The sequence below is a fragment of the Populus euphratica genome, unplaced genomic scaffold (assembly GCF_000495115.2).
Source record: "Populus euphratica unplaced genomic scaffold, PopEup_1.0 scaffold169.1, whole genome shotgun sequence".
Lineage (NCBI taxonomy): Eukaryota > Viridiplantae > Streptophyta > Magnoliopsida > Malpighiales > Salicaceae > Populus > Populus euphratica.
In genome coordinates this window covers 378,551-391,865 of record NW_011500053.1, presented here as the reverse complement: position 1 = coordinate 391,865, position 13,315 = coordinate 378,551, and the positions used below count along the sequence as shown (strand labels likewise).

The following is a 13,315-nucleotide window of genomic DNA, read 5'->3' as shown; positions in this document are numbered from 1 at the left end:
TGTCGTAACACTTACAGGATTTGTTTTAGGTGTTGAAGATGCTCATCCCTGTGCTGGTTGATGACAAATATGTCATCAAAATAGACAACAACACACCTGCCTAAATATGGCTTCAACATCTAAGTCATCACCCTCATGAACATGCTTGGTGCGTTGGTGAGGCCAAAAGGCATCACTAACCATTCGTACAACCCTTTTTTTATCTTGAAAGTTGTCTTCCATTCATCTCCAGGCCTGAGACGAATCTGATGGTACCCACTTCACAAATCCAATTTAGAGAAGATGTTGGCTTGTCCTAATTGATCCAGCAGATCATCCAATCTTGGAATTAGAAAACAATACTTAACAGTTATCTTGTTTACTGCTCTGCTATCAATACACATCCTCTAGCTGCCATCTTTTTTTGGAATGAGAAGGGCTGGTACAACACAAGGACTAAGGCTTTCTCTAATAAAACCCTTATGCTCCAATTCCTACACTTGACGCTGTAACTCCTTATGCTCTGCTGGGCTCATACGGTAATGTGGCAAGTTTGGCAAGGAGGAACCTGGTACCAAATCAATGGCATGTTGAACATCACGTAAAGGAGGTAATTGTGAGGGAAGCTCTTCGGGAAAAACATCTTTAAATTGTTGTAGAAGATGTTGAAGAGTCGTTGGTAAGCATTCCTTTCTAGTCTCTAGTCCTGCATCTATTATCCTTAAATAAACATATCTCTTCTAATATCAACATGCAGTCCCTTTAAATACCTGGCAAGGGTTTGCTGATTGGTTTCCATGACTTGACTTCTTACTGATAAATCACAGAATTTTTCAGTATATTGGTCTATTGTCATATGCATACCCTGCATCCAGCAGAGCATATCTTTATATACCAATTGTTCATAATTAGCAGGAAGATATTTAGTCTCCAGACGAGCCTTCATCTCTATCCAATCCTAAATTAAAGGTTGGTGTTTCCCACCATGCACGAGCAGCCCCTTTTAATTTTAATTTAACAAATCTGACCTTCTGATTTTCAGGTACTAAAAACCATTCAAAATATTCTTCTAAAGACACCAACCAATCTTGAAAAACATCAGGATCTTGCCTCCCGGTGAAATCAAGCACATCTACTCTTATTCCTCTCGAAAGTTCATCAAAGACCCTACCATCTTTGTTTCTATAATCACCTACATGTTCTCCTACTTCTTCCACATCTATTGCTATGTTGTCACCTACATTACCTCCTTGATCAACTCTGCCCCTTCTGTGATCAACATTATTACTTCTCTCTTCAATATGCTCCAGACGTCCAACAATAGTTCCCAAGGTACTGGTAACTAACTCTATTTGATGTTGCAATTGGTGTAACAGGGAAACAAGCTCATTTTGTAAAGGTGTTGGATTGGGGGGGTTCTGTGGTGATGGCTGGGGAATATTTGGTGGAAAAGGTATTGATTGAGGAGAGTTTAATGGGTTCTGTGGGGTTGTTTATTGTAAAGGATCAGTGTGTGGAAGTGTTTGTTGAGAGGGATGAGATTGGGAATGTCCAGGTTCCCGTAATCCCTGATTGGGATTATATGAATTGCCACTATGGGTTCCAGGCATGGGAGAACAAAAATGGAAACCTGCTCTAATACCAATTAAGGCCAAACGATATCAAGACAGAACCAATATTCACTAATTCTGTTTCCAGCAAAAGATAACCGAAGAAAGAATAGACAAAGAGAAAGAAAGTTGACATTTTATTGCAAGAAATAAAGATTACAATAAAGATAGAACAAGTAGTCTCACACCACTCAAAAGAATCACTCTCATTTTGGAATCACACCAAAGACAAGAATTGTATTACCCCCCCTCTATCCAGACAAACATTCTACATTAAATAGAAATACATATTACAGTTAATACTTAAATAACTACTTAAGATAAAAACAATAACAGTTATAGTAACTTCTTCTGCCACTTGGAAGTTTGAGATGATCTTCAGTTATTGATTGTAACTTCCCCTTTTGCCAACGTGCATCACCTGCATTGTAGCCTTTATAGAATGTATCCCTTCACTTGAATTAACTTGATACCTGTCAGTTGTTATGGTCTGCTGCTTGCTTTGGACTGTAGTGTTGTCACTTGGAATACTCGAACTTGCATCAACTGATTTTTAATAGTTTCAAAAACAATGAAGGTCCATTGATGCAACCAATGTAGAAGGTGTTGCCATTTTGATCATCACCTGATATTTTTTTCACTTTAAGATTTGATATGACTGAATAGATTTCAGTATTCATATCTGTAGTCCTGTCTTGTGAGACATGGACCATAGTCCTTTCAATCTTGAAACTTTGCTGCTTCATGTTTGTGTCTTGGTTTGCAATCAAGGCTTTTAAGATCGAGTGGTCTTGCATTAAAATAGAACCTGGATTTTGTAAGTTTCCTGATATCGGGACAGCCTGAGCAGTGTACAATGGATTCAAAAGTAGGATTCGTGGGAAAACATCTAAAAGGTTTGTTGAAATTGCTAAAAGATGATTGTCGAAACTATCAATTGTGTCTTGTTGGTTTCTTTGAACATTAATGGGACTGGAGAAGTAGGGCACGTAGGTCGACTCTGCTACTAGCTTAATCTTGCAATTCATTACTAATGGCTGACCGGGTTTCATTAGTTTCCATCAATGAGTGCTCACAGGGTAGTCCGAGACATTAAACTCTACTCATTGATTGGTTGAGATTTTTTTTTGTTTTGTTTTACTTTTGGTAAGGTGAATTAACTGTAGCTTATACAGCTTTTCATCCACAGATAGATGGTCAGTCTGAAAGGACTATTCAGATCTTGGAGGATATGCTAAGGGCTTGTGTTATGGATTTTGGAGTTGGTTGGAGTAAGTTCCTACCATTAGTGGAATTTGCTTACAACAACAGTTATCAGGCTAGCATAAAGATGGCACCTTATGAGGCTTTGTATGACCGGAAGTGTAGATCACCGGTTTGTTGGTTTGAGATTGGTGAGAAGAGGCTAATGGGACTAGAGTTGATTCAGATTACCTCAGAGAAAATAGAGGTAATTAGAAATAAGCTTTAAACAGCTTAGAGCAGACAAAAGAGTTACGCAGATAGAAGAAGGCGTGACTTAGAGTTTTCAATGGGTGATTGTGTGTTTTTAAAAGTATCACCGACAAAGGGAGTATTCAGGTTTGGGAAGAGAGGTAAGTTGAGTCCTCGATTCATTGGACTGTATGAGATTCTAGAGAGAGTTGGGACAGTTTCTTATAGGTTAGCATTACCATCAAACTTATCTTCTATCCATCCAGTATTTCATGTTTCCATGTTAAGGAAGTATATGACAGATCCATCGCATGTGTTAGAAGTTCATCCTGTTGAATTGAGGGATGATATAGTTTATGAGGTGCAACCAAAAGCTATAGTCGACCAACAAGTGAGGAAGCTTAGCTCAAAGGATATAGCTTCAGTGAAAGTGCAATGGAAGGGTCATTCACGTGAGGAAGCGACATGGGAGCTTGAGGATAAAATGCGTGAGGAGTATCCTCATCTTTTCGATAATCTCGGTAAGTATTCAATCTTTCTTATTAAGTTTCGAGGATGAAACTTTTATAAGGTGGGGAGATTGTAATGTTTTGAATAAATGAGTACGAAAATACAATAAAGCCCTTGGTGGCTTAAAGTGTGGGTATAAATGAATGAGGGGTAGTGTAGTAATTCAACAAAAACTTGATAAATATAAATAGAAAGTAAAAAAAACAAAAGAAGTGATCTGAAATTTGAGAGAGAATCGGCAAGAGAGAGAAGGGAGAAAGAAAAAGAAGAGAAAAGAGGGAAATTAGAAGAAAAATAGAAAAGAGTTAAAGGAAATAAGTTTAAAGGTAAGATTATATATAAATATGTGTTGATTAAGTTTTAATTTTGGTTTTGATAAATGTTAGGGTTTTGAAAATTTGTGTTTTGGGTTTGATTGATGAATTAATTGAATGTTAAAGGTTGATTGTTATGGGTAATGGATTATTTGGTGGATTTTGAGAGATTGAATTGAAAGATGATGATTTTGAGTTATGATTTTGTTTGAATGGTGAAATTATGTTAGAAATAAGGAAAGAACAGTGGGTTTCTGTTGAAATTCTGGGTTGGAGGTTGAAGATGACGAAAATACATTTTGGTCCTTCAATTTGTGGAAATTACAGTTTAGTCCCTAAACTTTGAAAAATTTACAGATTGGTCCCTGGGGCATGTTCCGAGATTCTGAACAGAATAAAAAATAAATTATGGGCAGAATTCCTGTATAGTTATGAAATTTTAACACTTTCAATTTGGTCCTTCAATTTGACAAAAATTACCGTTTAACCCTAAAAAATTGATAAAATTCCAGAATGGTCCCTGGAGTATAATGAGATGATCTGGACAGAAATGAGGATTGATTATGGTCAGAATTTCAGTATAGTCATGGATTTATGATAGTTTTAGTTTGGTCCTCCAAATGGATAAAGTTACAATTTGACCCTTAAAAATATAAGAAATTACAGATTAGTCCCTAGCTATAATATTAGCTTTTGAAAATGGTTTTGATGAATAATTGAGGGTTAGTTAGTGAATTATTATCAATTTTATTATTTGTTTTATTATGGATTAGATTTTGAGAAAACTGTTAATTTTTTTGGGTTTTTGGAATATAACTAGTTAGTTCAAAAATATATAGTGTTATGGAATACATCCTTAAATAAGTGTATTAAATAGGTTATATATTCTTTTGAGTCATTCTTGAATATGTCTCATTTGTATTCAGATAATCCTGGTATTCTACTAGCAGGACGTCAGTAGGATTTTCTTCGGTGTCTGCTTTTGATTTCTGTTTGCTTTCGAGTCAGGTGAGTGGATAATTTTCTATATGCATGAGAAATATTATAAATATTTGATTTGTTAATATGAATTGGATCATACTTCTTGATAATATATATGGTGATTATTATCCTTGTTATGATAAGTAAGATCATTTATTAAATCCGAATTTTTGATATGAACCAGTATGTATTTTGGATTGACTTCTGAATTGATAGCTCTTCATTTGATTGATGTCATGAGTTGAGCCTTGAGATATTAATATGTCTGTTTGATTATGATTATAACCCTATAGTATGTCAGTCAGAATACCCATGCTAACAGGGTAGTGTTAGTCTTTGTGCACATCGTATCTAAACCCTAGTTGGTCGGGGGAGTCACCAACCTGTGTGGATTGATCATCCCACAGTACAGAGCCTCATGCTCATTGCATTTTGATTTTCTAAGGATTTTACCATATGATATTCTTGTTATGGCCTATTTGAGAAACCTTTTTATAAGACCCTAAATCCATACTTGTATATATATTTCTCATTATTGTATTATCTCATATGTGTATATTGAACGTTATCTACTCACTTAGTTGTTGAATTCACACTCTCATTATTTATCATTTTCAGGCTTATAACTTGATAGCAGGTCACTTTTGTTAGACTTTCAGAACTTGCTCTTTTGATTGTAATTTGTACCTTTCTTTATGTCTAGTCAGTGCTCCAAAAAAATCTTGTATTAAGACAATTCAATTATATTATGAAATTGATTTTGTTATTAATGTTGTGTTGAACTTTGATTGAGTTAGAATAAATTTGTATGTAAGTTTGGGTTCGCATAGGAATGGAACTTTGGAGAGGAACCTTGCCTATGTGCCGGTCATGGATCCGGGATTCGGGTTGTGACAATTATAGATTTTCCTATTGGCTTCTTCCCCATCCTAGTGATTCAGGATTAAAGCACGTGCATCTATGAACTTGTGTTTTAAAACCTCCTGCTGATTTTATCGGATTCAACAAGCTAATAACCTTACAATTACACGATGTATTTTTAGGAGAAGAATTTCTTGCATCCCTCTACTCTAATTGTTTGCTTCTTCAACGTCTAATGTTGATACGCTGTAAATGTATGTCCCTTTTAAAAGTTTTCAGTACTTCACTCCAAAATCTAGTATTGCATGATTGTTCCAGCCTATCAGCAGTTAAGGTAATAGCCATAAGCCTAATGGATTTTTAGTATAGTGGAGACACCATGAAGATCACTTTATTTGTTGCTCCTTGTCTGGTAAAGATCTACTTCAATTTCAATTCAATTCATGTGGTAGACATGCCAAATGCATTATCCCACTGTGCAACATTTCCAACTTTACAGACTCTAATCCTACATATGGACCTTTGGAAGGTATGTAAAGAATTAGAATTCACGAAGTGTAACTAACCTCCTATGATAACAATGAGAATTTGTTTTCTAATGTTTTCATTCAGGAAAAAAGACTACCACAGAGCATGGACTCTTTCAGAAATCTAAAGCAACTAGAGCTATTTTTTATCAGAGCAATTAAGGAAAAGGAACTGTTGTGTGTGTTGACTTGTCTAAATGCTTGTCCACTTCTGGAGAAACTTGATATCACGGTCAGTTGCTATATACTCTGTCTAGTCTAAAACATTCTGGAGAAACTTTATCTGAATTGTTTGTTATTAGGTTACATTCGACAGTTTGTTTTGCCAAAGTTGTCGGAGTATAATTTTGTCTGATATTGTGAATCTTATTGTGAGTTGTTTGTGTTGTCTATAGTTAGGCGGTGAAGAGTTCTAAAAAAATCTAAGAGAGATATGGAATATCTATGGATGCACATATAGCAGACTCAAGAAGGTTTGGATGAATGGATTTAATGGTAACTGGTTCCAAATAGAGTTGATATCGCATATACTGAAAAGTGCAATATCCCTTGATCAAGTTGTTAGTAGTTCCTTGTCTAATGTTTATCTCGGAGGTGGTGAATGGAGTCTTTTTACTCAAGATGAGTCTTTTTACTCAAGATGAGTCCTGGCATGAATCACGACAGGATGTTGTTAGAAAATCACTTCAAAAAAAAAATACTCCTGTTGGTGTTCATCTTGTAGTCTTATGATGCCATTTGTATTTGTTTTTAGTAATTCTTCATTATCAATTAACTTGGAATGCAGTGATTTTTATTTTTATTTTTTTGTTTTCATTTGCTTGTATATATTAAGGCAAGCTTATTTCCACGTCGAGAGTCGAGTCTTCTCAGCTTTGCGGCTATGTTTAATGTGATTATAACACTTCATTGATCCTTTAACCTTGAAAACATGTTCAACCAATATATTTGTATTAAATAAGCTGCATTAGCTACCATGCATGTTCAATATCCATTAGTCTTCATGCTATATATAATTAAATCAAATTGCCTTCTAATCATAGTATACTCCTAATTAATTGTTAGATTATGTATTATGTCTGTCTTACCTAATTAATTATCTATTTTAAAGCGTTTTTGATAACATTGCAAGGAATGTTATAGGTAGAGATACCTGGAACCAGGGTTTCATTAGTTTTCCCTGATGCTCCATTGATAGTCAAATAATCATAAAAATAATAATGATAATAAATTTGTTAAAAAAATAATATAAATCATATATTGAAATCTCACCTAATAATTTAAACTATTCGGTTGAGTTAGTTTTTTGACATGGTATTAGAGCTATAATAATTAAGTAGTTACGAGTTTGAATATCACTATCTCTATTTATTTGATAAAAATTAAGTATAAAATAATATGAGTTATTGTAAGTTTCAAGTCTAAATAACTTTTACTTAAAAGGGTGAGTAAGAGAATAATATATATATATATATATATATATATTAAAATAAAGCACATGTATATATGTATATGGTACTATTGGATAATTTTTCTTTTCTTTTTAAATTAGTAGTGACAATATAAAAAAATTATATTATATAAAAATCATTTGTATAAGCTATAATTAATTCTCCTTACTAAGAATAAAACAAAACATGGACTTTTCTTCTCCAACTATTTGCTTTTTCAAGGTCTAATGTTGATACGCTGTAAACACATGTCCCTTTTAAAAGTTTTTAGTACTTCACTCCAAAATCTAGTGTTGCTTAAGTGCTACAACCCATCACCAGTTAAGGCGATGGTCGTAAATCTCATAGATTTTGAGTATAGTGGAGACATCATGGAGATCACTGTATTTGTTGATCCTTGTCTAGAAAGATCTACTTCAATTTAAATTCAATTCATATGAAAGACATGTCAAACGCATTATCCCATTGTGCAACATTTCCAACTTTATAGACTCTAATTCTGCATATAGACCCTTGGAAGTTACATAAAGATTTAGAATTCATGAAGTGTAAGTAACCTTCAAAGATGACAATGGAAATTTGTTTTCTAATATGCTTTTATTTTCATTTAGAAAAAAAGATTACCACAAAGCATAGACTTGCTTAGAAATTTGAAGCAACTAGAGCTATTTTATATCAAAGCAAGCGAGGAAGAGGATTTGTGTAGGTATTGACATATCTAAATGCTTGTCCACTTCTGAAGAAACTTGATTTCGTGGTCAGTTGCTATATAATATATCAAATCTAAAACATTCTAGAGAAACACTTTATTTGAACTATTTGTTATTAGCTTACATTCAACACTTTGTTTTGCCAAAACAGTTGAAGCACAATTTTGTCCAATATTGTGAATCTTATGGTGAGTTGTTTCTGTTGTCTATAGATGGACGGTGAAGAATTCTGTAAAAATTAAAGAGAGATGGGAAATATCTGTGGATGCACATATAGCAGACTCAAGAAGGTTCGGATGAATGGATTTAATGGTAATTGATTCGAAATGGAGTTGATAACGCATATACTAAAAAGTGCAATATCGCTTGATCAACTTGCTATCAGTCCCTTGTCTATTGTTTATCTCGGAGGTGGCGAATGGAGTTGTTTTTACTCCAGATGAGTCCTGGCATGAATCACAACATGATGTTGTTAGAAAATCACTTCAAGAAAATGCTCGTGCTGGTGTTCATCTTGTAGTCTTATGATGCCATTTTCACTTTCTTTCTTTTTTTCTTGGTTTTTAGTATTTACTCAGTGTCAACAAACTTGGAACTGAGGGCTTTTTACTTCTTCTTTTTTCAAGTAGTCCCAAAGAAATAATTTCCATCAGAAACTTAATATTCTTTCCAATTCACAAGAAACTAGGGGAAAGGGGGGACACTTTTAGTATAAACCAAATGCTAGAGTGAAGCAAATGTTTGAAGCAGAAGTGAGATGGATGCCATTGTCATAACTCAAATCTGGGTATTTGCCAAAAATCATTTTTTTTCCAAAATAATAATAATAATAATAAAGGTTGGCAATGTGAAGAAAGAAAACCAGGGAATCAAGCTGTAATTTTTTGAGGAAATTAAAGGCCTAATTGTACCCCATTATGCCCAAAATAGAGAGAAAATGCAAATTTAATGTCAAATTAAATAATTATTTAACGAATTTACATAAAAATTAATTCCAAAGACATAATTAAATTTTTAATAAGCCAATTTGATTTAATCATTGGCCAAATTAAATTTTTATTATGTTTAATAATTAATTTGGGTCCAATTAAAGAATTTAATTAAGTGCAAGGACTTAATTATACTTTCAATGGGTGAAATTAAATTTATTTGGAGGTTAATTGGTGAAAAATTAAGTTTAGGAGCTTAATTTAGGCTTAATTGAGAATATTAGAATTTTAAGAGATCAAGTTTAATTTTTATCAAGTTAACTAATTGAAATTAGAGGCCAAATTGCAAGAGAATTGAAAGTTTAATGGTCAATTAGGGGGTTCAATTGCATAAATCCGAGACCAAGGACTATATTGTAAAAAGGGCATAAATACGGGGCTAAAGTTGAAGTTACAAAGGGGTCTAATTGCATTAAATCAAAAGTATACGGTCAATTAAGGGTTCAATTGAAAGTAATTGAAAGTCAAAGGACTAAATTGAAAATCAATTTAAATCCCTAATTCAAACCCAAAACAGCGTTGTTTTGAGTTAAAAAAAAAAGACCAAATGATGTATCGTCTAATCACTATTCATTATCTTCTTCTTTTACCCCGGTAAATCTAGTCTGGTTATCTACTTTGCAGGTGTATTTAATGCATCTAATATCCATCAAATTTAACCAAACTTGCACAAAAATAATCCTTTGTAGTTCTTCTACAACTCCATGTGAATAATTCAGTCTAAATGACAACCCATCAGCGTTGGCGCCGGCCTCCACATGCCAATTAAGTCAGCCTTTTTTGTAGAATTAACAACTCAGGATGCTTATTTTGATCCAAGAGTTAGGATCCTTCCTAGCCGAATCAAGGGCTGAAAATTTTTCCTCATGTAGAGGAGATCACCTCTTCCACCGCATATAAATAGAGATGGATTTGATGGCCTGAGGGAGGACAAAACCAGGTCAAAAATCACAAAAAACCAGCCTCCCCCTGTTTCCATTTTCCTTCTTTCCCCGGCAGCCTTCAGTAGCTCTTTCCACCTCTGCCACAACTGCCTTCTCCAATGAGAATACCAGCAAACCCAGCCTATACACCACCATGAATGCCAACTCCACCATAGGAAGCCAACCAACCATTAAGAAGCCACTGCGACTCTCTTCCTTTTCTCCTTCAAGTATTTCTCTTTCCTCCGCAACTTTTTCTTCTTCCTCCCATAACCGACTCCAACCACCATCACCTCAGCCGACGCCTCCTAAGCCACTAGCCAAACCACCTCATCATGACTAAAACCCTCACTCCAGGCAACTTCCTCGTCCCTGCTTTGGCCTTTTTCCTCCTCGTTGTGGTTGCTGCATGCAGAGTTCATTTATGAATGCAGCGGTTAATTAATTAACTTAACTTTAGGTCGGGCTAGTTATAGGCCAGTCCAAGCGGCTAGGTCTGGTCTGGCCCCTATTTTTTTGAAAAAAACAATTAAAAAATCATTTTAAAAAAATATGTTTTTCTCAAATATTTTTCTATCAATTATGCATAATATCGGGTTGTATATTTACACTATAAAATACAAACCTGGTATTAAAATACCTGGTTTTCTCCTAAATATTTCAAAACAAATCAAAACATTTTTAAAAAAATCTCAAAATTTTTTAAATAAATTTTCCTTTTCAAAAGCAAAAAAATATATTTTGTTTTCATGCATACGATCAAATTTTAAAACTTTTCCGAGCATATTTTCATTAAAAAAAATTGCATCTTTCTCATATTTTGAAAATTAAAAAAAAAAGATATCATAACGGGTTTATGATTATTGATTAGGATTTGGCCAACATGTCCAAAAATCTTTTTTTCAATCTTTTTCTTAGGATCTAGATGTAGACTTTAATAATTGAGGAGTATAAAATTATGCAATAAAGTACACCCTCAAATATTAAAAATATAATATGTAAATAAATACGGTGCTAAAATTCAGACTTTAAAATGGTTAGGATTTAATCTGATAAGGTAAAGACTCTCTCATAAAGAGAGATCTATCTTGAGCTTTCAAAAAGACCAACAAATATAAACCCGATCTAGAAAAAAACAATCAAACAACAATAGAGCTTACCTTAGGTAGGGTGCATTGTGGGCGATGCGTCTTCCCCTTGCATAACCAATCCCATTACCCAGACTCTCTCAAATCATAGGCTCCTAGTGATTATAATACTAAATAGTAATTCATAAATATTAATTATAATTTTATGATTAAATCAAAAAACTCTTCTTAACACACAGCACCTGGCACACGAGGCAAAACAATAGCGTTGCGTTGTTCATACCCTGCGAGAGCCACTATCCTCTTTGGGTTAATATTTTATTAAGTATTACTATGCCTATTCTTCATGGCCAGGCTCATGAAAAATCAAATAAGCTTCAAGCTTGAAAGCAAAAGGGTACACATATCTATGTTCCAAAGATTCTAGGTCATTACTTTTTACATTTAAACTACCTCCATCTTTGATGTGTGTGTGTGCGTATATATATATATATATATATATATATATAAAAGGTGTATTGTGTCTTTACTATAACTTCGGGATCAACCTGTAATATTGTTTTTTCAATCACCTTTTTCTTTTTTGGATCATTTGGCTCTTAATTGTCAATGAATTTACTAATCTTTTTTGTCGGTTCAGTTCCTATATATACCTTGATAGTATTATTTATTAACTAATTAATAATTTAAGGCAAGTTTATTTTCACGTTCGGAGTCGAATCCTATATTACTAATTAATTGTTAGACCATGCGTATGTTTATCATAATTTCATAACTAGCCATTTAACTCGTTTTACGTTGCAAATTATTTTTAAAAAAATAGATATTCAAACTTTTTTAAGCTTTTTTTACATAAAAATTCTAAGTGTAAAAAAAATTTATGCAAACATTTAATTAAATAAATAAATAATCATAAATATTTGTCTGATTGTATTTAATGAGTTTATTTATTAAAATTAATCTTTTATTCATTTAAACAATAATAAAAATAGACATACACATGATATTGATTGAATAAAATAAAATAAAAAATTATTATGCAAGGCTGATAATATTAGAAATATTATCTAAAAATAAATATTTTCTATTAAAAAAACATTGATTCATATAAAACAAATATATATATATAGCTAAATCATAATAATATCTTTAAAAATTAAACACATACAAATCTATTTTTTAAAATTAAACATAAAAAAAAAAACTTCATTCAAAACAAGCTAAAAAAGCATGGAGGAGGGATATTAATTGAAATATGAATTAAAAAAATATTAAAAAAAGACATATAAAAGTATTAATTAAAATAAAAACAAAAACAAAAATAATAAAAATAAGAAAAATGTGTTGTCTAGTACTATTTATTTTCTCATAATTTTTTCACCCCGAGATTGAAGCTCATGCCCACATGGTTGGGCTGGGCCTCGCCCAAACCAAAAAAAAGGAGAGAGGTTAGGTTGGTTGGGTCGCTAATCGGCCCAACTTGACCTGGCTAGGTCGGGTCTAACCTATATAATAACAATTATATAATAAAAAATTCCAAAAAATTCTAAAAGTCCTTTAAAAAAATTTATGATTTTCTTGCATGTTTTTCTATCAATTTTATACTGTAAGATACAGACTCAATATTAAAATACCTGATTTTCTCCAGAACTTTTCTTAAAAAAATTCAAAACAAATTTAAATTAACTTCCTCTTTCAATTTGTTTTTGTTTGAGAGTATATGACCAGATCCTAAAAGTTTTCCAAGCATTTTTTATACAAAAATAAAAATACATCTTTCTTATATTTTAAAATGCAAAAATGAATATCGTAACTAGTTTATAATTATCAAAATATCAAAAATCATTCACCAATCATTTTGTTCAGTTTATATTTAAATTATTCAGGTACCATCACATCATGGATGAAACTTTGCACTGAGACTCCATAATCGTGTTA

The 13,315-nt window shown here is 32.8% G+C and overlaps 1 protein-coding gene across 1 annotated transcript; it reads left to right on the top strand.

Moving 5' to 3' along the window:
• The first annotated feature begins 1,175 nt into the window (after positions 1-1,175).
• On the top strand, positions 1,176-4,896 carry LOC105107763 (uncharacterized). Its single transcript, XM_011001803.1, is given in 5 exon segments — positions 1,176-1,311; positions 1,356-1,540; positions 2,431-2,485; positions 2,756-3,544; positions 4,774-4,896. Coding segments are annotated over 5 exon segments (1,200 nt in total). The 3' UTR covers positions 4,809-4,896.
• Positions 4,897-13,315: the final 8,419 nt, after the last annotated feature.